The 23,810-nt window shown below is 44.8% G+C and overlaps 1 protein-coding gene across 1 annotated transcript; it reads left to right on the forward strand.

The window, feature by feature from the left end:
- Positions 1–360: 360 nt before the first annotated feature.
- Positions 361–23,810, forward strand: LOC118095051 (cathepsin D). Its single transcript, XM_035135934.2, has 9 exons — positions 361–577; positions 7,109–7,259; positions 7,650–7,773; positions 10,786–10,904; positions 13,297–13,496; positions 16,028–16,156; positions 19,777–19,972; positions 20,855–20,953; positions 21,804–23,810. The coding sequence occupies exons 1-9, from the start codon at positions 516–518 to the stop codon at positions 22,065–22,067; spliced, it is 1,344 nt and encodes a 447-aa protein (XP_034991825.2). The 5' UTR covers positions 361–515; the 3' UTR covers positions 22,068–23,810.

A 23,810-nucleotide genomic window follows, 5' to 3' on the forward strand; every position in this document is an offset into this window, starting at 1 on the left:
AATCCACAACCAAGGGGGGAAAGGGGAATTTCCAAGCTCTGCCCCACTGAGACCAAACGATGGGGTATACAATTAATGAGAACCACAAGGGAGATGTCCACAACTGCCCTGCCTATTTGATAACTTTGGGGGTTATTTTGTTCCTGTAAGATTTCGCAGTCTATGAAGAGCTGAACCCCTGGGGATGCCAGCCAATCATCAACTGAGGCCCACAAACTACCCAGGAGGTGACTTTTCCCACACAGCCAATCAGAACAATTTGTCTCCATGAGTGCATGGAATAATTGCAGGATGAACCCATTGGAACCACGAACCCCAATAATTGCAGGAAATAACTGCCTTCTTAACCAATCAGGATCTACAGCTAGCATTCCTGAGACTAATGGGCGAGGCACTCACTGTGCTGCTACCCAGCCGGTCCAGATATACATCTAGTCCACCCCTGAGACAAGTAAACCAGGTGCCTCCAAGACAGAAGGAAACACTGCTGGAGGTTGCAAAAGGACCAGTTGAAGATGGGAGGCCGGTTCTGCGTCATGCTGCTGCTGCTGGCGGTTGGGGCTCAAGGGCTGATGCGGTGAGAGAAAGCAAGATGTTTCTTAAGCTCCATGGTGGGAGAGGCTAGTGGGGTGTTCCAGTAGCTAGGACTCCTATGTGGAGAGACAGTTTTGATTGGGTCAGGGATGCTAGACCTCCAGGAGATGATGGGAAAACACAGCTTAATTTGAAGCATCAGCTGGTACAATAGGTAGCTTGAGTTTCCTGAAAGAGGCGTACAATCTAGTGGAAGGCAAAGAGACAGCTCAGTTTTAGTAGAACATAGGGAGCTATGTTATACTGAGAGCTTCTCCGCACTTAACTCTTTCCCCACTGCTTCCCCCCGGGGGAATCTTTAGGGTGCAATCGGAGCAAATGGCAATTCTGGTTTTCCCCGGATTGCCATTTGTTCTGATCTATCACTAAAGAGTGGAGTCTCCCTTGGAAAGGAGTAGGGCAGGAGGAAAGCTGCTCAGACCCATACTTTCTAGGTACAGCGCTAGTGGAAGTGTGGACGAGCCCTGGGTCAGACCATTGGTCCACCTGGCTCAGTATTGTGTTCTCTGCCTGGCAGCTGCCCTTCGGAGTTTCAGAGCACCTCTCCCAGCACGGCCTGGAGATGCCAGGAATTGAACCTGGGACCTTCGGCATACAAAGCAGGTGCTCTTCTTATTCTTGCATAGTGATGTTCCAGGTTCAATTCCTGGCACCTCCAGTTAGGTCTGGGAATGTCCTCAGCATAGGCACCAACTCCTAGAGGCTTACGTGCCTTCAGCCCGCACAATAAAATATTTGATAACAGAGTTGATGGGCATTGCTACCTTTCCTTCTTCTCCATGTTTGGACTTTGTTTCCCGACAAGCCCTGTAAACGAACTTATAAAAAGGTTGCTCAATGGCAAGAGAGCTGGGATTGGGCAAAAACCTCCAACATTGTTCCTTGAGATTGGAATGGAGAGAGAGAGAGAGAGAGAGAGAGAGAGAGAGAGAGAGCGCAAACTGGGCAGGTTTACAGAGTTCTGCTACAAGTGAGGAAGCAGTTCCCAGTTGCTTATCATTTTAAAAAATTAAACTAGGAGCACCTAATTCAGATGACTTGGAGGGTAAAGCTCCGCATCCATTGTTGTTGCTGTTGTTGAATGAATGAATGAATGAATGAATGTTGATTATCACAGCTAAACAGCCAGCATAGGTTGCTGTTTACTGTCGCAGAAATAAGGTGGGTCCTAAAAATATGCCCAAGCAGGCAAATGCATAATTTTGCAACCAACCCTCACTGATTTTAGGCAGGAGGGAGGGGGAGGAGGCAACAAGGTGCATAGAAATTTGGGGTTTTGGAAGAGTTGGGTTCAAGTCCCCTTTCAGCTTTAATGATTCAGAGTAGCCAAGGACCAATCACCAGTCACCCTCACAGAGCTGTTTGGGGGATAAAAAGTGGGGTAGGGGAATAAACCTTTGCCAGCACTAGGTACCTCTGTTGCTAGGATTGGAGGCAGGGTTTATCTGGCACACACATCCCAAATATTTTATTCAAGTTGGCATCCCTGGTCCCCAGCCTGGAGAGCCTCTGCTAGTCAGTACCCAGCTAGATGGACCAATGGCCTGGCTTAGTATAAGTCAGATTCCTATGTTCTTGTGGAAGAGAAGAGGGATTCACTATGGGTTTTCACTACAGACTGGGAAGGGAGAAGGGTCTGGTTAGAATGGAAGATCAGAAATCTCTTGGGATTGCAAACCAGCGGGTTGAAGCAGAGGGCAATGGGCCCCCAAGAGGTGATGAGGGAGAAAGAAGGCAGGTTGTTTTGTGAAAGGAGGAAGACCTTGTGAAATGCAGCAGCAACATTAAGAGCCGGGCTTAGAACTCTAGGATTCTCAGGGATAAAGGTTTGGATTAAATGATAGCGTTATGCTGAAAACAAGGTTCCCACACCCTTTTTCCCTCCTGAAGACTGCTGTGCTGAATTGCAGGCAAAAATTCAACAGAAGCTTTCCCCCAAGGTCCAGCTCCATACCTGGGGAAACTTTGCCTTTTGAACTTGTGTCTGTCAGACAGCTGCTTTAAAAATATAGGTGCTGAGCCAAGAAAATGGGTTGCTCTCCTAGCAAGACCTCAGAGATAGTGGAGGGTCCAGTCCAGGAGAGGACTGGATTAGTGCAGGACTTCCCACAACGTTGGCTTTCTAGGGGTGCCTCCAGACTGCCGGTATTTTGCTGGAGGGGTTCAGGCACATAAGAAGTAGATTAAAGGCTCTGCAGAATGAATGCTGATTGCCATATAAACCACCCTGTAAACAAATTAGAATGCTTAATAAAAACAGGAGGCAGTCTTAAACCCCCTCATAAACATTGTGCAAACAAACCAGGGAGCATGCCAAATAAATGGGTCACTGGACAATCCCCTAGAGCGTTGCCAGTCTGAGTGGGGTTGCCAAGTGACATGCTCCTCTGCCTTTAACAGTAGGTTGATGTGTGGAAACCAGCCACTGAAGCTTTTTCTGGGTACAGAGCTAAATGTTGCTTGTTTGCTAGCATTTGCCTGTCAAACTGAAATTTTAAATCCCACCTTTCCTTCAAGGAGCTCAAGGTGACATGCATCATTCTGCCCTGCCCCACCCATTTTGTCCTCACGACAACCCTGCGAGGTGGGTTAGGCTGACCAAGACTAAGGTGACCCAGGGAGCTTCCTGGCTGACTGGGAATAAGAACCCTGGTCACGCAGGTGGTCCTAAGTCCAGCACTCTAACCACTGCACCATGCTGTCAAAGGTGCAGGAGCAACAGAGGCGGGTTATACTACAAACAGAAAAGTTGGCACCCCTCTTACCAAAGCTGAGGCACAAACACATTGTTTTCTGAGTGGGGAGTTTTAGGTCATCAGTTTGACAGTGGGAGTCGCATGATGTTAGACCAAACCTTTACCTGGCACACACTTCCTGTCTGCGCAAGGTGCTCGGCCTCAACGGTCAGCGCTCCGTTCTGCTGAGCCAACATCCTTCCGCCTCCCAGCCCATGTAGGAATACATTCGCCAAAGAGCAAAACAAAACACCTGAGAACAGCCCTCGTTAAGAAGGCCCCTGTAATTATGACACCGATACCTGGCCATCACCCAGCTGTAGGTAGGAGGGATGGGCAAGGGAGATAATTACAGATATGCTGCGCTGTTCATCAACAGGCAGGGCAGGACATGTGCGCTGGGGCGGTGAGGCCAGCCCTTCACCTGGGGTTGAAATCAGAGCTGGCAGGAGGCAGCCCCTGGAGAGGATGTGCTTACCTGCCTCTTCCATAATCACATGGGAGGGATCAGTTCCCTCTTTTGCATAGGGCTCAGATGACTGCCTGGAACCCGGTGGGTGGGGAGTTTTCCCTGGCAAGAAAATGGGATTATCCCAGAAGAACTTGGTGGGTGTTATGCTCTGCATGACTCTTACCTGCCCTGTCCTAAATACAGAGATCTGTACCAAGATCTTCCTTTGTTCAAGGCCACCCAGGAGCCGGTAGAGGCAGCTCTTTATTTGTCTTCTAGGTTTTTTGAAGACAGGTGTGTGTGTGTGTGTGTGTGTGTGTGTGTGTGTGTGTGTGTAAAATAGAACTTTATTGAGGTTGATAATGAGCCAGCAAAATTTTCGCCAACTTCTGCCAGTCACAGAAACAGGATTCTACAGTACTACATTCTGCTCTGTGTGCTTTTGGAAGAGCAGGGTTTATTATTATTATTATTATTATTATTATTATTATTATTATTATTATTATTTTATTTGCAGAAGTGTGGCTAGGAAAAAAAGAGGTGGCAATTTTACGTGCCCTACCGGTTTCTGGCTCAGTACTGCTGTCATCCCATAGACACCCTCTTCCTTCTAAAATAACCCAGGGCCATTCTTAAATGCGGGAATGCAGAACCTGTGACCCTCCCAGTGTTGCTGGACCAGGCCATATCCCACATCATTCATTTAAAGCACTCTTACGCCACTTGAACAGTCATGGCTCCCTCACCCCCAATAATATTGGAAACTGTTAAGCGTCATTGGAGTCGTAGCTCTGCGACTACTCTAACCACTCTCTGCACCCTTAACAAACTACACTTCCCAGAATTATTGGAAGGAAGCTTTAAAATAGTGTATGAGTGCTTGAGATGTGTGGTATGGGGAGCTCTCCTTGCCCATGCTGGCTGGGGCTGATGGTAGCTAGAGTCCAACAGGACTGTTATGTTCTTAAAGGCCCATTACACAAGTTTGCACAAAAATTGCAAACACCCCCCTCCTTTCCCAAATACAGTGGTGCCTTGCTTAACGAATGCCCTGTAAGACGAAATTTTCGCTTAAAGAAAGGATTTTTCTAGCGGAGGTTGCCTCGCTAGACGAATTCGTTTTACGAAAAATTCGTCTAGCGAATCACGGTTTCCCATAGGAATGCATTGAAATTCAATTAATGCGTTCCTATGGGCAAATTGTTTTTTAAAAAAAAAATCAATGCATTCCTATGGGATTCCCTAGACAAATTTTTTGTTATAAGAATAGACCCGTGGAACGAATTAAATTCGTCTAGCGAGGCACCACTATAATTAATTCCATTCCTTTCTCAAATAACCCAGGCTTCCTAGACCTGGGCCCCATAGCTAGTGTCTGAAGACTGTTTTTGTTTGTTTGGCCAAGTGCTTCTTCATCACCAACTACCCACCACAGGAAGTGGGGGGGGGAATGACTTGTAGCTCTCCAAATGTTGCTGGACTAAAATTCCCATCAGCCTCAGCTCCTCCAGGTGACCTTTATAGCCAGCATTTATATTCAGCATTCATCTAGATTTGCCAGCACAAAGCTTACATGGTGGTTAGACATGGGGCATTTCCAGGCCACCTGTTTACTGAGCATTCATCCTGATTTGCTTGCAGATTACATTGGCTGTTTAATGATGATTCATTACCATTTGTTTATGGTGAGGTTAGTTGACATTGCATCAAAGCAATTGTTATCCCACACTTTTCCTGTGGGGGGCGGGTGGGCAGGGGAATAGATATAGATCACCTGTGTAGGGTAATTCATAAAATATTTGGCCAGATCCCTAGATCCAAAGCTCAGGGCTAAACATACTCTCCAGCAAGAGAAAGTATCTGGCAGTGTTTAAAAAGTCACAAAAGCAAGCAATAGCGTAGCGTGGGGATTTAGAGTGTTAAACCTTTTAATACTATTCCGTTAAGTCCACTACCAGAGCTTCCACGTTTCTACCCCTCTTAGGATTGATCAGACCACACACCTTAGTAAGTTTTAAAATGCTTTACCTACAACATTCCAAAGGTCAGGTTCATGCATCTATCCATGCAGCAGCATGCAGTCTGAGCTTGTAACGAGCAAGCTCAGGCACGTCCTATCTCGGAGAGTTCACATTGTTTGCTCTTTTACCGTGTGAGGGGGGTGACCTAGCTAGCAGCTGAATCTAGCCATTCTGTGGTCTTAAGCCCTTCATGCATTAACTAGCCCTATGATTGCTAGTTATATTTGACTGTAATTTCCCACATTTCCCTGTCACTTTCATTATGGCAAAAAGTTTGATATTTTGGGGGAGTGGGTTTGTTGTGCAAGACCTCCCAATCAACTACAACTGGGCATTCAGAATTTGCCAGTATGTGACTGAATCCCACCAGAAAATAGCAACAATCTGGAAGCATCCCATGTCAAAACTTGCTTGAGTATTTGTTCTGATTTCACCAGGCAATTATACAACATTGACCAACATTCACCAGGCAATTATACAACAATTATACAACATCCTGCATTCATCTTGATTTGCTAACAGGGTTTTTATATGTCTTCCCATTATTCATTTGTCCTTTCCACGTGTTTCAATACATGTTCACATCACTTTCCTAAACCAAAACCAAAATGGATTTGTTGCACTAGGCCAGGGCAATAGAGTGCTTTAATCCACTTTACTTGTGCAAATCTCAGATGCCTCCAGGTGGTTGGTATTTTGCGAAAATGATTCAAGTGCATACTGGAACATTATGCAGGAAAGTGGTCCCATAATTAAATCCATAAGCCTCCCTCCTCAACTAACTCCTTCAGATTTTAGTCCCCATTGTCTTCTAAAAACAATAATTAGGGTCTGAGACAAAACAGTAAGAGGGGAAAGGTCCCTCTCCTCCTGTAATTTGAGCACTTAGCTCCTGTACTTCTGTGTAACTGAGGTCACATCCACATCATGCATTTAATCTACTCTTATACCATGGAGTCATGGAGAATCTTGGGAACTGTAGTTTGTTAAGAGTACTGGGCATTCTAGGTCGGGGGGCGGGGGTCAGCACCCTTAACAGTTTCCAGGATTCTTTGCTGGAAGCTATAAGGTGCTTGAAATGTAGGGTTATTCTGGCACCTGGAAATCCCACAAGCACTAATCTGAGGGCCTTGGCAGTACCAATACAATATTTAAATAATAGTACTAAACAAAACACTTGGTTTCCCTTTCATGGCACGTAAAACCCGCTGCCTGAGGCAGTCACCTCACTGTCTAATGAAAGGGCCAGTCCTAATAATGCATTCCTCTTGACAACACTCCTTTGCTTATTTTCCTCTCCTTGGCAGGATCCCATTGCAGAAGTTCCCCTCAGTCCGAAGCCGGTTTGGCCGCTCAGGCCTCCCCATCGCTGACTTGTTAAGACGAGGAAGAGTTAGGTCTGGAACGCCCTCAGAAGAAGGTTCTGTCGCCCGTCAACGCCTGCACAACTACATGGATGTAAGTGCCCACGAGTGGCAGGTGGTGCCCCAAAATGGGACAGGAAGGGCAGAAGGCAGGGAGCCCAACAGGAGGCGGAGGCAAAGCCCCTGACAGACACCAATTAATTCTAGTTTTATCCCCATTTTCCTCTCTGCTGATTTATGAGGGGGATGAAGCTGATGGGCTGTGCCCCCTGACCCCCCAAATGGTGGGGGTAGGCTGAGCTTGGGGGGGGGCAATGTCCCATTTGCCCTAGTGAACAACACCCTGTAGTGCCCACTCACCTTCCCTAGGGTATGGATAGAAACTAGGACTGATGGCCCCCTGTCAAACCTCGCACCAGCCCTGGGAAAAGGGAGGCCATTTTAGAATTCTGCGCTGACTCCTTCCTTCCCCATTCTACCCTAGGCACAATACTATGGGCAGGTCTGCATTGGAACCCCACAGCAGTGCTTCAATGTTGTCTTCGATACTGGTTCGTCAAATTTGTGGGTGCCCTCCTCCAAATGTTGCCTGTTTCACCTGGCATGCTGTAAGTTTATTTTTTTATTCTTATTGGCTTTCCTCACAAAAGTGACCCCAAGAAAACCCACAAGACTAAAACCAAGTAACACTAAAACCAAGTATAACAAACAGCTAATAAAAACCTGAAAAGACAACTACACAACAGTCTTGTTGCCTTGTAGCTCAGTCAGAAGAGCATGAGACTCTTAAATGTCAGGCTCATAGCTTCAAGCCCTACATTGGGCAAAAGATTCCCGCATTGCATAGAGGGACTGGGTGACCCTCGTAGTCCCTTCCAACTCTATGATTCTATATAAAAGACAGGTCTTACAGATCCCACCCCACTGTAAAGGCCTCAATTATTTGAAACCCTTCAAACTAAGAGCTAAAACCCTGGTTACCTAAAAATAGATAAAGATGGCACCAGGCAGACCTCCCTGGGGAGAGAGTTCCACAAGTGGTGATCTACCACTGAAAAGGCCCATTCTTGGGGAATGAGGTGGCAGCAGTGATCTAAGCACTACAGTGGAACCTTGGTTCTCAAACTTAATTTAATCCATTCTGGAAGTTCGTTTGACTCCGGAAACCATTTGAAAACCAAGGCACAGCTTCCAATTGGCTGCAGGAGCTTCTTGCACTCAAGCAGAAGCTGTGTCAGATGTTTGGCTTCTGATAAACGTTCGAAAACCATAACACTAACTTCTGGGTTTTCAGCGTTCAGGAGCAGATTTGTTCATCAACTAAGGTGTTCAAGAAACAAGGTACCACTGTACTCTAGTTGTTTCTATGGATTACTATTACTGGTTTTTTATTTTATGAAAACCAGTGTAGTAAACTGTACAGCCCCTTGTGCTGCAGTTTCCAAGCACCAACCATAGTTAATTATTCCTAACCATAGTTCATGATTTCCTTTGAATGCAGAGATGGCTCCTGTTTTGTTCCTCCTATAACACAAGCAACAGTGGCAAACCATTGATGCTTGGCTTTGTTTTCTATTCAAACTGGGATTTATGGTTTGTTTTGCTATCCCTTCTGCTAGCAAAGGCGCAAAGAGGGAGCATCTTCGCAATCAAGGATCACCGTGATGTGCAAATGCAGCTACTACAATGCTATTTTAATCAAAAGAAAACATGTTGCTGTCTTGCCAATATGTCTCCCCACCCCCCAATTACCCACTTCCAATCCATTTTATAAAAATATCAAATATTGGGGAAATATTGCTTAAACAGAAGAGTTTTACAGTGCTGAAACACTATAACACTAATTTTAAAACAATGAAAAGCTGTCATTACACACATTTTCCTTCTAATTAAACACTTCCCATATGCACTTCTCATCAAAAACAAACTTTTAAAAAAAATATATATTTCTTGGGTAGCAATGCACAATCACACTTACATAAATGAGCTTTCAGCGCTAAATTAATCATTGATTTAAGTACCTATTTATATATAGCTTAAAATCACTCAGGCGAACTGAATCTTCTCTTTATTCACGCACAGGTGCTCTGTCACAATGCCCACTAGTGGTGGGGATGTAGCATAGCAGCATAAACACACAGAAAAAAACGATACTGTACCCGTGGTAGTGTGGAAAGTTAGTTACAATTCTCCTTGTAGCTTCTGGGAGAAGAGTAATGGCTTATTCATGCTCAGGGCATCAGTGTGGAAGAGAGATGGGGGAGAAATCTGATTCAGTTTGCATTTGAAGCCAAATTGGTCAAATCTGCCCTTTCTGAAACAATATGAGAACTGAAACATAGGCATCCCTTCAAAATTTCCATTTATCCGAATGTTGTGATGCAAGTCTCCCACTGAACAGTGTTTACAAAAAGCATATATTCAGGTGCATTATATTTGGAAAAATGCTTACAGAAATGTGCACATGAATCAATACCACGTACAAATAGGTGATTATTTAGGAGACCTTTGCACGAAACTGCTTAATTTTTTTCATGAGGATCTTTTGTTTTGTTTTTTCTAAACATTGCAAATGTGTAGAACCGAATTTAAGACTGAAAGAATGGGAAATTGAAAGAAGTACTCTGGAAGCAGCCCGGAATAAACACTGTCCCGAGAGTCTTGCACCAGATGATGGTTCCCTAAATAAACAGAAAATAGGGATAGTAATGAGGTTCTCGGGCCAAATGTAGCCTCCCAAGAGATGCCATCAGCCCCCTGTGGTGGATGACTTGAGAAGCTGGTTCCACCTGAGACAAGAGAACTTGCTGGCAGGCCGTTGTAAGGGGTGTGGGTGAAGTGGGTGCTAGGCTACGCTTCACCCTCTCCTTAAAGTGTTGCAGTTATCAGTGCTCTAGAGCTGGCTATTTTTGGCCAGAGGGCTGGGCTGACCTGCTGCCAGTCACCTGACATCATACCATGTCAAGCGATTCCGTTTCAAAGGAAGAATTGGTAGTGCACTAATCTTCCTTGGGAGTCCTGGGTTGAATTCAAACTTCTGCTGCACTGGCTCGCCCCTTGTAAGCCACAGCTCAAATTCAAGCCGAAGATTCCTGCCAAAAGCAGGGCTTGCATTTGGGCTTTCAGCAGGAACCTTGGCAGCTGCAGGTTGAATTCAGCTCCTGGCTGGAAGCGATTCCAGTGAGGCTTGGCATTTGGTGCCCACTTTAAAAGGTGCCCAATCCCACTTGCAGATGAACCACCAGAGCATCATAACTCTAAGGCTCCCTGTCTTTCCTTTGCAACGCTGGCTTTACTTATCTCACACATGACACCAGATGATGTCAGGTGGGGGCTTGGGGAATAACAGACTGACAGGCCACACAAGTATCCCTAGTTGGCCTCACTTGACCTGAGGTCCCCCATCCTTGCTGTGCAGCCTTAGGGAGGAAGGCCTTTATACTATTCTTGATCTCAAGAAAAGATCGTGCAATTGTTGAATGGTAAAAGGACAGTGTCACTTGTAAGGTAGCTGCTACTAAGGAAACCATAAGCTTTGATGATGATGATGATGATGATAATATTTTAAAAAATGTTCCTGGGAGCTAGTACCAATAGAAAGCTGCTTTCTTTCTCCTCAGGGGTACACAGTCACTACCGGGGCTTTTTCTCCTTGACTCACAAGGCCAACAAGTCCAAATTTGCCATTCACTATGGAAGCGGGAGTCTCAAAGGATTCTTGAGCCAGGATGTTCTGAGGGTGAGTACAGGGGGCTCGGATGCCTGGGTTCTTCTCCAGGAGGCGGGATAAGCTTAACCAGTGGGGGAGGGAAGTGTCTCGACACAAAGGCAAACTTTCCATAAAGGGAAAGAAGCGTTCCTTGTGGATTAAACAAGTGGAAATGCCAGGGTACTAATTTCAACCAGATTTCTGTATGATTTACCTTCAGAACGTGATTTCAGTGCCAGGTCAGCCCTGGAAGTTATCATGGGGAGGGGGTGGAGGATGGGGGAAAGCAACCAAGCATGCAGGGTGTCTTTTCCTTCACACTGAATCACCAGCATCAGCCCACAAGTTCAAACACTTCTGTGATAGTTTCTAAGAGAGAGAGGGAGTTGCACCTGGGGAACTTTGCACTCCTCCTTTTTATGAAATGGTGGAGACCATGGCCCTTTGGTTGTGAAAGTGATGAAGAGACTAATATTTTAAAATGTTATATACATATATATGAACGTTTCAGCTGTTGTGTTGTTGTTGTTGTTTGCCAGGGACAGTGTCTGTGTTCTGGCCCCTGATCCCAGTAAACCACTGCTTCTATTTTTGCCTTTTGACTATTGTGAATGACATTTTAAACAACAACCACCACCACCACCACCACACAGCCTTTCTCCTTGACCCGCCTGAATAACTGTGAGGCTGACGCAACCAACTAGGTTTTCATAGCGTTCTTGAAAAGCTCACCATGGCTTAGGCCTCTGTGTACCTTCTGTGTGGTGAGTGTATTTTTGTGTGCCAGCAATGCCTCTCGAGTACCACGGGCATAATTGGGCTTCCGCCAAATCCTGTAGCCCTTCAGCTTTCCATAACACTGGTACAGGGATTGCACCCTAAATCTCTGAGTGAGGCTGAAGGCATTTTGACTTTGCTGTGCATACTGTACATGTAAACAAAGGCTTAAGAACTGGGTGGAGTGGCCAGCTGCCTTATGCTGAGTCAGACCCAGAGGCACCATCTTGCACCCAAGGTTGAGGGCGCCCAACGCGTGTTGCACACGTGTGACGTCATGTGTGTGCGATGCATGATGCACGCACGGCGTCACATCATCAGGGGGAGACGAAGTGCGGAGCCAAGCACGGCCTGGCTTCAGTGGCCAGTGGCTCCTCCTCTCTCGTGCTCAGGAGAAGCCTGTGCTGCACTCAGCACTGCACTCGGCCTCCTCCACCCCCCTCAACACTGGCCCCTTGCCAACAGATACTGAGAAAGAAAAAGAAAAAGACTCCCCGGCTCTATAGAGTTGGCGCGCCTGGTCACACGATTGGCCCACCCAGCTCATTCATATCTATGCTGACTGACAGTGGCTCTCTAGGGCTAATCTCAGATAATATCAGGCCTACCTGGAGATGCCAGGGATCGATTCTGCATGCAATGCAGATGCTGTATTACCGAGCCATGGCTTTCTGAAGGCAGCCCTGTTTAGGGAAGGTTTTAATGTTTGAAGTTTTGTTCTGTTTTTAATGTTCTGTTGAAAGCCGCCCAGAGTATGACCAAGCTGGCCCCGCTCATGACCAATGGGCTTTAGCTGATTCATTACTGAGGATGAGTCTTAAGTGTTTGTGTTTACCTTTGGAAGGCATAAGAAAAGTGAGATAGGCTTTCCTTCCAGTGTAACCTGTGGCAGTTTCTGTTTGTTAAGCTGTAAATTGTCTAAGGCTTACTACTCCAACATCCTCCAGAAGGCACTTTGAGAGATGTTTTGAAAATAGGCAAACTTATTTAAATTATATTGATGGATTAATCAACTAAAAATCTTGCAGTGGCTATGAGCCTTAATTAAAATTATTCAGACATTCATCATGGCGATATATATATATATATATATATATATATATATATATATATATGGCATCATTTCATGAATGCAGCACTTTGCAATATTGCCCAAGCAAATCCTAAGAGCAGAGCATTTTTCAAGATAGTTACCTCTGCATTTGAAGAGAGGAACTGTGGTTTGCTTAAACTATGTTTTGGAACATGCCAATATCTGAAACTGCAGTTTTATCCTGGTTTACCTTCACTATAGTTTACCAGATTATAATTTCTGATCTCTTCCTCTGGTTCATGAAAGAGAAGGAAGGGGAGCACACAACCCAATGGCTTGCCATGATTCATTCACATAGTAGGAAACTACTGTCTCCTGTTACATCTCAACCCAGCTACAGCTGAATCCCAGTTTTCCTACTAGAAAGTAAGCACTGGATCTGAAGGAAGAAAGACAGTTGGCAGGGTATTCAGGGACAGAGCCACAGGCTTAAAGATTCAGCAAGAGGATGCTAATGTCTTGGTCCTTCAAGACTGAGCATTGTAGTGGGTATCAGGTTTTCTAGTTCAGAGATATGCAAGTATCTGATGCTTAACTTCTCTCTCTCTTCAGATTGGCAACTTGACCATTCAGAACCAGACATTTGCTGAGGCTACAGATCTGCCAGGTTTGGTTTTTGTAGCTGCAAAGTTTGATGGCATCATGGGGCTGGGGTATCCCAGCATCTCAGTCAACAATATCACCCCACCCTTTGATAACATGATGAAGAATAAGCTGCTTAAGAAGAACGTCTTCTCCTTCCATCTCTGCAAGTAGGAATCCTTTGTGTTGCCTCCTCCTTTCTCTCACCCCAGTCTTACCCTTCCCAAGTCCCAATGCATCCCTCTAGAGTTGCATCCAATGTTAGCCACAATCAGAGTAGACTCGTTGGAATTAATTGGCATGACTAATGTAGCTGTTAATGAAGCTCTGGCATAATAGGATCATACCATCGAGTCCCAGTTAATCTTGCTGCCCTATTCTGGACCAACTGAAGTTTCCAAACCATCTCCAAGGGCAAAAATTTACAATGCATGAGAAACTATTTGCTTTTCCTTCTCAGCTGCTGTTTGCATTGACTCAGTCTTTCCTGCACTGAACATGCCCTCAAAAACATGCCCACATTTCATTGGATGTTAGGATTAGGCACACTCTCTCCATTCTCAATAGAAGAGAAGAACAAAGAGCTTCTCTTAGCAAGCACAGTGGTGGCCAATGTTGGTGCCTTTTCCACATTGATGGGAGTGGGGAACATGCCTGCTCATTTTTGCTCTTCTAAATGTGACCACCATTTTGTCTTACTTGACACACCCCATGTCAGCCATTTTGTGACTGGCACTGAATATCAGAATTCCAAACGCATCCACTGGCCCGAAAAGGTTGACAACCTCTGGCCTAAGTAAGCTATTAAGAGGTACTTTGAGTTGCTGAGTCATCTTGTTGCAGCAGGGTAACTCTGGGTGACATCTTTTTATGCAGGAATCTGGGCTGTCAGTTTTCTTTTCAGTGACTCACAAAGACTGGTTCAGGATTCTGAAATGTGTATAAAATACAATTAAAGAGGATGTTGATTGCCAGGTGGAGTTCAGTACAGTTGTACCTTGGGTTAAGAACTTAATTCGTTCTGGAGGTCCGTTCTTAACCTGAAACTGTTCTTAACCTGAGGTACCACTTTAGCTAATGGGGCCTCCTGCTGCCGCCGCATGATTTCTGTTCTCATCCTGAAGCAAAATTCTTAACCCGAGGTACTATTTCTGGGTTAGTGGAATCTGTAACCTGAAGTGTCTGTAAACCAAGGTACCACTGTACGTCCTGCCATGTATATATTATGGGTGGGTACCATCACACATTATAGGTACATGTGTGGGATGATGCAGATATTTTCTGTGCATTCTCAGTTGTTCCTCATCTAATGGCAGGTAGTTCCATCACTCTGGTGTTTCATGTAACATGGCAGCTTTACTGAGTCTGCTTCTTTTTGGTGACAGAGTACTGGAAAATAACATTGTTTTGGTAACAGGTAGGTAGCCATGTTGGTCTGATGTAGTTGAAACAAAATAAAAGACCAACTAAAGACCAACCTTAAAGACCAACTAAGCTCATACCAACATAAAAGCTCATACCAAAATAAAAACTTAGTTGGTCTTTAAGGTGCTGCTGGAAGAAATTTTTTTATTATTGTTTTGGTAGTGTCCTTGCTGTTGAACAACTGTAGAACTCAAAAGGTCCCAAGTTCAATTGCTAGCAGAGCAATTCCAGACAGAGCTCTTGTCTGAAACTTTGGGTAGCTGCTCCTGGTTACTAGAGACAATACTGAGCATGTTTAGCCATTGCTCTGACTCAGTAAGGCAGCTTCCAATGTATTTACAGTTATGATTGACCTATACCCTCAAGATCAAGATTTTAAACAGCTATTTCTGCCAGCCAAGAGTAGGGTTGCCAGACTCAATAGAGGACAGGACTTCTGTGCCTTTAATTGCCCTGCTCTCTTTTGAGTCTGGAAACCTTAAAGAGAAACCAGCAGACCCTTTGCTTGGAAATTAAACAAAGGGTCTGCTGGTTTCTCTTTAAGGTTTCCAGACTCAAAAGAGAGCAGGGCAATTAAAAGCACAGAAGTCCTGTCCTATATTGAGTCTGGCAACCCTAGCCAAGAGCCTCTCAGAATCCTTTCTCAGTCAGCACTAAAGCTCAAGCCACAGATTGTTCAGATTCAAACTGTCCCTTTGAGACACCACCCGGTTGATGGATGTGACATGTTAGAGGAGCATGGAGCAGCCATTGCTCATCGGAGTCCATTATCCATGAGGCAGGGTTGCCAACTGACTGGGGGCTGGGATGGCCTGACCTGCTCCTATACCCTTTAACAGAAATTCAACATGCAGAAATCGGCAGGTGAAGCTTATCAAAGGAACAAGATTAAAAGAACGTCATGGATTTGAGTTACCGTTTGCAATTCCAAGTGTTCCCTTTGAACCACTCTGAGAACTGTAGCTGCATGAAGGGAACAGGGGTCTCCTGACAATCCTCAGCACCCTTAACAAACCCCAGCTCCCACAATTCCTTGGGGGAAGCCGTGACTGTTTCAGGTGGTATCACAGTGCTTTAAAGGTATGCATGTGGACTTAAGTTGCCCAGAGGCAATCTATACATTTATGCCAATGTTTATTCAACCACATAGAGGTGTGAGGGTCCCCGCCCCCCGTTAGGTGGCACACAAGTTTTGTCAAGTAAATAAAATATCCTTTCCTCTTGCTTGCCTGCTCCACACACATACCCTTTCTGACCCTTCTGATTCTTCTCCTAGCACTGAAAGCGGCTACGAAAACAACGGTGGCGAAGTGTTTTTCGGAGATATCAACCACGACGCCTATGAAGGGAAGCTCCACTACATCCCAGTGTCACGCAAGGCTTACTGGCAGATCAAGATAGACAAGTGAGTGCCGCCATTTATTTCCTGATCTGTTTCTGGGATAGATTTATGTACCGCTTAGTCATTCACATTTCCAGGATGGTGCACATAAAAACAAAACAATTAAAAGCTTCCATAGAACTGAACGCTACCTCAGAACACATGCTGGAATAAGGAAGTCTTTTGTTGCACGGCAAGACTGAGACTAAGGAGGAGGAAGCGGACAGGCAATGCTGCCACCGCCTGCACTAGCAAGTGAAGGCTGGGTGAGGGCAGACCGAGGTTGCTAGGTAAAGGGCCACTCTTGCCCCAATGGACCAGCCTCTGCTGTGCATTATTGAACTGTCCCATTTTATAATTGGGTTTCCCCGCAAGGTCAATTTAGCATGCAAAAGTGGATCAAATTTATTTTTATTAGACATTATATTCCATTTCTTTCTAAACGACTTAATTGTGTCAAGGGTCTCCCGCCTTTTCAAATATTTTGATCCTAATATTGTCCAACCCACCAAAGATGCTCTATGCTTATTTCTAAAGTTGCCTAGGTTGGATAGTTAACACCAGATATAGGTTTCCAGTCTTTGGCACACAGCAATTAATAAGCATCCAAATTTCGATTTATTTTTGGCAGAGATATTCTTGGAGTTGCTGAACTCCAAAGAAATTTCCTAAACAAACAAAATATTTTTTGAAAATATGCTCCAGATATATAAACTGGAAGTCCTCTCAGAATATAAATTCTTGCACGAAGGCAAGAGTTTAAGGTTTTTTCTACCCACTTTTGATTGTAGCCACACAAACAGATTCCCCCCCCACTCAAGCATGCCTGCTGCTGCCAATATGGATTCCAGAAGACAAATAAACCAGAAATCAACTCCTGCTTTATTTAAAACAACCAGTGTTTAGAAATTCAAACAACAAACCATTAATTTTTAAAAAATATTGACATCCTGAATACGCAGTGAACAAAACACTTTTACTGATGGTACTTGGGTGTAGACCTAGAGAATAGCACTTCAAGTCATCAGTGAATAATAGTTATAATTGTCAAACATATTTCAACCTTACAGCCTTCCTCGGTGGCATCGGTGTCTAAAATGGCAGATTTAGCTGCTTGGGAGTTTGATAAGATAATTCAGGCTTGCATCCATCCAAATTAATGTCCTAACAGTAAATATATAATTGCATTTCCATTACTCAGCATGATTGCAATACCCCCCACTTGAAAAAGATGTTCTAAGCAAGGCCACATATCTCTATTGCCATCTATGAGAAATGTTTGTGTTTAAAGAATAAATGTGAAGCCTAATGCAGGGAACCCTCTACCCTCTGGACTGGGTACAGCAGTCCTTTCCTCTCAGTGATGCCAAGTTGCAGTTATCCTGGTGGAGTTTTCTGCCAGCCCATCTGGGGAGTTCTGCTGGCGTGGCTTCATCTCTGCCAGTGGAGAAACACAGCCTTCGCCAACCTGGTGCCTGTCAGATGTTTTGGACTACAACTCCCATCAGCCAGTGCTGGCTGGAGCTGATGGGAGTTGTAGTCCTAAACTTCTTGCAGGCACCAATTGGGGAAGGCTGTCTTAAGGATGCTGGGCTGGTGTAACTCAGATACAGTCATACCTCGGTTTAAGTATGCTTCGGTTTGAGTACTTTCAGTTTAAGTACTCCGCGGACCGTCTGGAACGGATTAATACACTTTCCATTACTTTCAATGGGAAAGTTCGCTTCAGGTTAAGTACGCTTCAGGTTAAGTACAGACTTCCAGAACCAATTGTGCACTTAAACCGAGGTAACACTGTAAAGTATAGGATCTCACCCTAAACCTGAACCGCATTCTGGCTTTTCCAGACAACCACTTTACAGAGCAGTCGTACTGATTTAGTATGTTCACATTAGAGACTTACAATGCAGCAAGGGCATTTTCCCGCCCACTGCATTTCAAGCTGCATTAGCATGGTGTTGTTCACATCAGAGAGTGGGCGGGGATGTCTTCACCGGATGTACATGGTCTTTTTGGTTTCCTCTGATGAGGTCAAAGCCACCATGGTGCAGCCATTAGAATGTCAGGCTAAGATCTCAGTGTCCAGGGTTCGAATCCCCACTTTAGTCACGAAACTCACTGGATGACTTTGAACCAGCCAATCGCTATCTCACAGTCTAGCCTGCCTTGCAGAGTTGCTGCAGTGGTAACATCTGTGTGTGAAGGGGAATCATCTGTACTGCCTGAGCTACCTGGAGGGAAGTTGGACTAGAAATGTAGCAATATAAAGATTTGGTATTCTCACCATAGTAAAGTATGAGTATCTAGCAAAAGAGTTCACCCCACATCAGTGTGTGTGTGTGTGTGTGTGTGTGTGTGTGTGTGTGTGTGTGTGTGTAATTTGCAAGCCATTGTTCTGATTTACATCCTTCCAAGGCAGCAAAACAATAGCATAATATTACAATAAAACATAAAATTAAATTTCAAAAATGCAAGAAATCAGCAATGCATTATTGAAATCTAACAACCAGTATAAAACCACTTCCAGAGCCTCAGCTATAAACCATGAGCTTTGAGTACTTGTGTAACACCGGACTGAGTTCCATATGCTGTCAACATTGCTGATGGTCCCAGATTTTTTTAAAAAGATATTCAATTGGTTGCTTGTTTTGCAAGAACAGCACTAACCACAAGAGGGCAATGCTGCTGCATTTTCAACCAACTTTCAGATATACAATACTTGCTGCTCCTGTTTCCTGAGGTTTCTGCTATTTTTGTACTTTGCGTGTTCTCTTGGATATTATTTCTGTTATTGTTGTGGAGGGGGGTTTTTTTATTGCAAGATGCCCTGGAAGCAAAAAAGCTGAAAGATGGGAAATTAAATGTTTTCAATGAATAAATAAAAATAAAGATGTGCTGAGCAGAAGCGGAAAATTCCAATCAATCCACGCAGCACCTTCAGGGAAAAGTCAATCGCTGGAAACCTGACATCAAGGACACTGCTAGGCCCAAAACATACTTGGGACACAGGCCCATGACCCAGATTTTGCCGATGGGCAAATTAAAACGGTGGGTGGTTGAGGTCTTAGGTCACCTCCATATCCTACATTTAAAGCACTCTTAGACCACTTTTAACAGTCATGAAGAACCTTGGGAACTCTAGTTTGTTAAGAGTGCTGGGGACTATTAGCTATGTGAGATCAGCTACAGTAGTTCCTAGGATTTTCCAGGCCTGTTAAAAGGGCTTTAAATGTAGCAGTATATAGAGAAACAACACGTGCCATTTTTATGCATATCTATGTACCCTTTGGGGAATGCAGAACTGCTCAACCAACTGGGGCTCAGTGCAAAACAACAACAACCAAAAAACCAAGGGCTCAGGCCCCTAACAACACTCCCTGCCTGATATGCTAGTTTTATTGGTGCAGAGATTTATTTATTCAATTCGTGTGTGTAAAGAAGAAAGAAGAACAGCCCAGACACAGGTTCATCTTAAACTGCCAATCCCAAGCTCTTTCACTGGTGTGTATGAGTTTGGTGGTCAGAGTCCTCCCCCTCACTAGCTTCTGGTTGTCTGGCCACAAATGTGCCCTCTCAACTCTCATCAGGTCTCCAAAACACCGTGAATAAAGGTTGCCAACCACTTTCATTTCCCCTCTGTGTAGGATAACTGTGGAGAAGCAATCCAAGAGTGAAAAATGTTGGCCGTGGAGGCTGTTTGACAAGGACAATTCAACGAAGTTGTGCAAGGACAGTTGCCAAGGCATTGTGGACACTGGCACTTCTCTTATCACAGGGTCTAGTGATGAAATCAAAGAGTTGCAGAAGGCCATTGGGGCTGAACATATCATGGGAGGGCAGGTAAGGAAGAGGAAACATGTTTTGGATCCTTTAACGACACACCCAAACAACAACAACAAAAAACCTCCATGCAGATCCTTCCAAATTAACAAATCCACCCCTTGGTTCTAGTTTCATGGCTTATTCTCTCTGCTGTCAATCTGTCTATGCCAGTGTGATATCCCATCACACTCTAATGTGACCAAGAAGCAGAACTCAGGCTAGGGTTGTACACCTGAAGGAATGAGTTTATGCAGGACCATTTTCAGTGACCAGAGTCAGCAGAGGCAGGAAGCAGACTTTGTTCCTATTCCAATGGTATACCCAACATTCTTTTGCTTTCTTCCATATGAATTGGAAAACTTACCACAGCATTTGCACCTTAAAGTCCTGCACTTAAGAGGCCAGTTTTGCAGTGAGGCCAAAACCTGCCTTCCTTCCCTGATCCTGGGGCTCTTCCTGATCACCTGTTTTTTGGATCATTCATCCTGATTTGCTTGCACAAAGCTTAGCATGGAGGTCAGACTATGCCAGGCGTTTGTTGAGTGTTCTTTCTTGTTTGTTTGCGGGGAGGTTATTTGACAAGGAGCAGCATCAAACTGTGGGGTTCCCTCCTTTGCTCCACATCACTGGCTGTCATTGGCAGGGAAGGCCGCCCTATGATGATGCGAAATACTGCATTTGGCAAAGGAGAGAAGAAGCAATCCCAAGGATGCCATTTTCAGTGACAGCTCCTCATCTGCCGTGGAGTCTAGTACCTTCAACTTCTGGCAAAACACGGTGGTGGGAGTGAGTGGGGTTTGGGGTAAATGCCCTAGTAGAAGAGGTGTGTTGCAAGAAGATTGGCTGTCTCTTCCTCTTCCCCTTCCCTTCCTCATGGCACTCTCCCTTTCCCCACCACAGTATGCAATAGATTGCAGTAAACTTCCTGAGCTACCAAACGTGACTTTTCATCTTGGTGGAAAGCCCTTCACTCTGACACCAAAGGACTACGTTCTCCAGGTAAGAGAGACCAACACAAGACCTTTGAGGAAATGATGATGGCTTTAGCAGGGGGTTGGGCTAGATGATCCTTGGGATCCAATCCAGCTTTACAATTCTATGATTCTATGACTGTAAGGCGGTATGATGGTGCTTTAAGTGTATAATGCAGATGGGACCTTAGACCCCTAGGCAGTGACAGTCAGTCCAACTGGACAATACTAGTCAAGCTCAGTATAAGGCAGCTTCCTATGTTCCTCAGAACTCCTGAGTAAGAGTGAGACCACACCTTGTTCAGGAGTATAGTTGGGGGAGGAATTTGGTTAGCATTTTAATACACAAATCCCTAATTTGCACTTCTTGAAACAATATGCAGACTAAACACAGCTGTCTTTCGAAATCCGCACTTCTCCATCCAAATAATACATACATAAATGTCTACATTCGGGGAAAGTGAGCATAAAAATGCACATGTTCATGAAAATAACATTTAAAAATGCATTACAATAATGTTGGGGAAATTTCCATGCCATGCAAAAATGAGAATAGCTGCACATTGCAGGGCATTGAACTAGATGATCCTCAGGGTCCCTTCCAACTCTACTATTCTATGATTCTATGAATATAGGGAGAAATTTCCACTAAATGCTAATGAATTTTCATGAGGATCTTTCTTTAAATAATGCAGAGGTGTGGGGAATTGAATTTAAGATGGAAAAATGGGGAAAAGGGAAATATTCAACCTGACAAATTACTCTGTCCCTACTCAGCGGAAAGGACAATGGTGGCATTGCCTAAAGTCTCTAGAAGCCTGTAAGCTTCTCGCGATGGCCTCCTAGTGAGCTGTGCTATTTCCCTCCCATCTTCACAGATAAGCCAAGGAGGAGTGACTGTCTGCCTCAGCGGCTTCATGAGTCTTGACATCCCTAAGCCCGTCGGACCACTCTGGATCCTGGGTGACGTTTTCCTCCGGCGCTTTTACTCAGTCTTTGACCGAGATCATGACCAAGTTGGCTTAGCTGTCTCCAAACAAACCATATGCGGTGCGACTACAGCTGCAGTAGCAGCTACACCGGCTCCAGAGGTCACGACTCCAGCTGCAGCCACCACGACCTCCCATCTGACAGGATGTTAGCTGTCCAATGTTCCAAGTGCTGAACTCAGGAGCACAGCAGGGTTGAGAAGTGGGGTGTGTGTATTTCCATAGCAGCAGGGGTGGGGTTCCATAGCACTGGATTTGCAGTTGCCCTATTTCTCAGAACAGCTCCTCTTTTTTTAAAAAAAAATACAAGTTTCTAATCCTCATGGTGGCAGAGGAAAAGATGATGCACCTTGGCAACTCCCCTTTGAACTTCAAATACACTGCTGTGTATATCAGGTGTGCAGGGCTTCTCCCACCGAGTTCTCCTCTTCCATCCTCCTCCCCAGCTTGCTGGTCCTATGCATGTCTACTCAGAAGTAATTCAGCTGATGTCAGAGGAACTTTCTTCCAAGTAAGTGTGGCTGGGATTGCAGCTTTTAGAGTCCTGTTTGCTACAGCAAATGCAGGAAGCCACAGACAATGGGATCAACAAGCTGGTGGGGGATAATGCTTTCTTCATGTGACTTGATAGCTCACGGCTTGATGAGTCACGCCTGGATATTTAAGGTGATGTAACATTCTGAGCCCATAGCACAGGCTTTGTGCTCAGAAGGTCCCAGATTCAGTCTCTGGCATGCCTAGCAAAAAGAGATCTAGGTTATCAGGACTATGTTACCAGATCTGCAAGTGTGTCTGTATGCATGCATGCACATGCAAACATGTATCCTACATGCGTACTCACAGAAAAGGTAATTTTGTGCAATTAGCAATGCTACCCTTGGGAACTGTACTGGAGACAATTGTGTGCGGGCACAGACACACAGAAGTGCTTTGCTTTCGTTAGCACCGATTTAGCGGTGACCAATAAGAATTCAGTATTAGTGTGCTTGCTCCTGAGATATTAACATTTGTAATATAAGTAGTGCAAATATTGCAATGCATAAAAGAATAAAAGTCTGGAAGGAAATAAAACACCGATATAAAAATGATTTTAGAAGCCACCATCATTTCAGAAGCTTGAAATGCCGCTACAGAGACTTACAGGACAGAAAGGGATAATAATGCTGGCGGTGGCTGATGGGAGATGTATCCCAAAACATCCTTGGGGAAGGCTGCCCTTGTAGGTAATGCCTTCCTTTCTCCTTCATGAGGATGCTTCCTAAGCCCTTGTGCATTTTGAAATGAAGATGAAATGCTTATGCTTAGAATCAAAGGTAACATGGGAAGGTGCTTGGATTTGCTTTGCCAGGAGCAGCACTAGGGACTGATGAGGGGAGGGAGAGAGGCTTTCACTCTCTCAATGAGTACTGCAGCACTCCTCCCAGGCCCCCACTTGCTGTGGCATGCCAGCCTATCCTGGCTGCAGCACCCATCAGTATTTGCCCCCTGAATCTCAGCCGTTCCATTATCAAGTTCCCATGCCTCGCTTCCACAGCTGCTGGGAATGCGTGGACCAGGCCCGTAAGTGGCTCATAGCATGATGGAGAGGTTGCATGTCCATCTCCATGTGGAGATGGTGGCAAGTCCCTCTGGACATTACAGAAGGACAGACAGGGTGGCTTGTTTCTCCATGATGTCAATGTGCGCTTCCCAAGTTGGACTGATAACATTCTTAACAATTCTTGCAACTTTTAAGACTCTTGCCCTGACATAGCATCTCACGTCCCAAGCAAAGTCAGAGTTCTTCTAGCTAAGTTAGCCTACTAAGCTTTTGTGTTTGTTTCCTAATATTTCTACAGTAGTTGTGTTCCTGTTCTGTTTCCCAGCCCCACAAATAAACACGCTTTGTTTAAGAAA

This window comes from Zootoca vivipara, chromosome 13, assembly GCF_963506605.1.
Source record: "Zootoca vivipara chromosome 13, rZooViv1.1, whole genome shotgun sequence".
Lineage (NCBI taxonomy): Eukaryota > Metazoa > Chordata > Lepidosauria > Squamata > Lacertidae > Zootoca > Zootoca vivipara.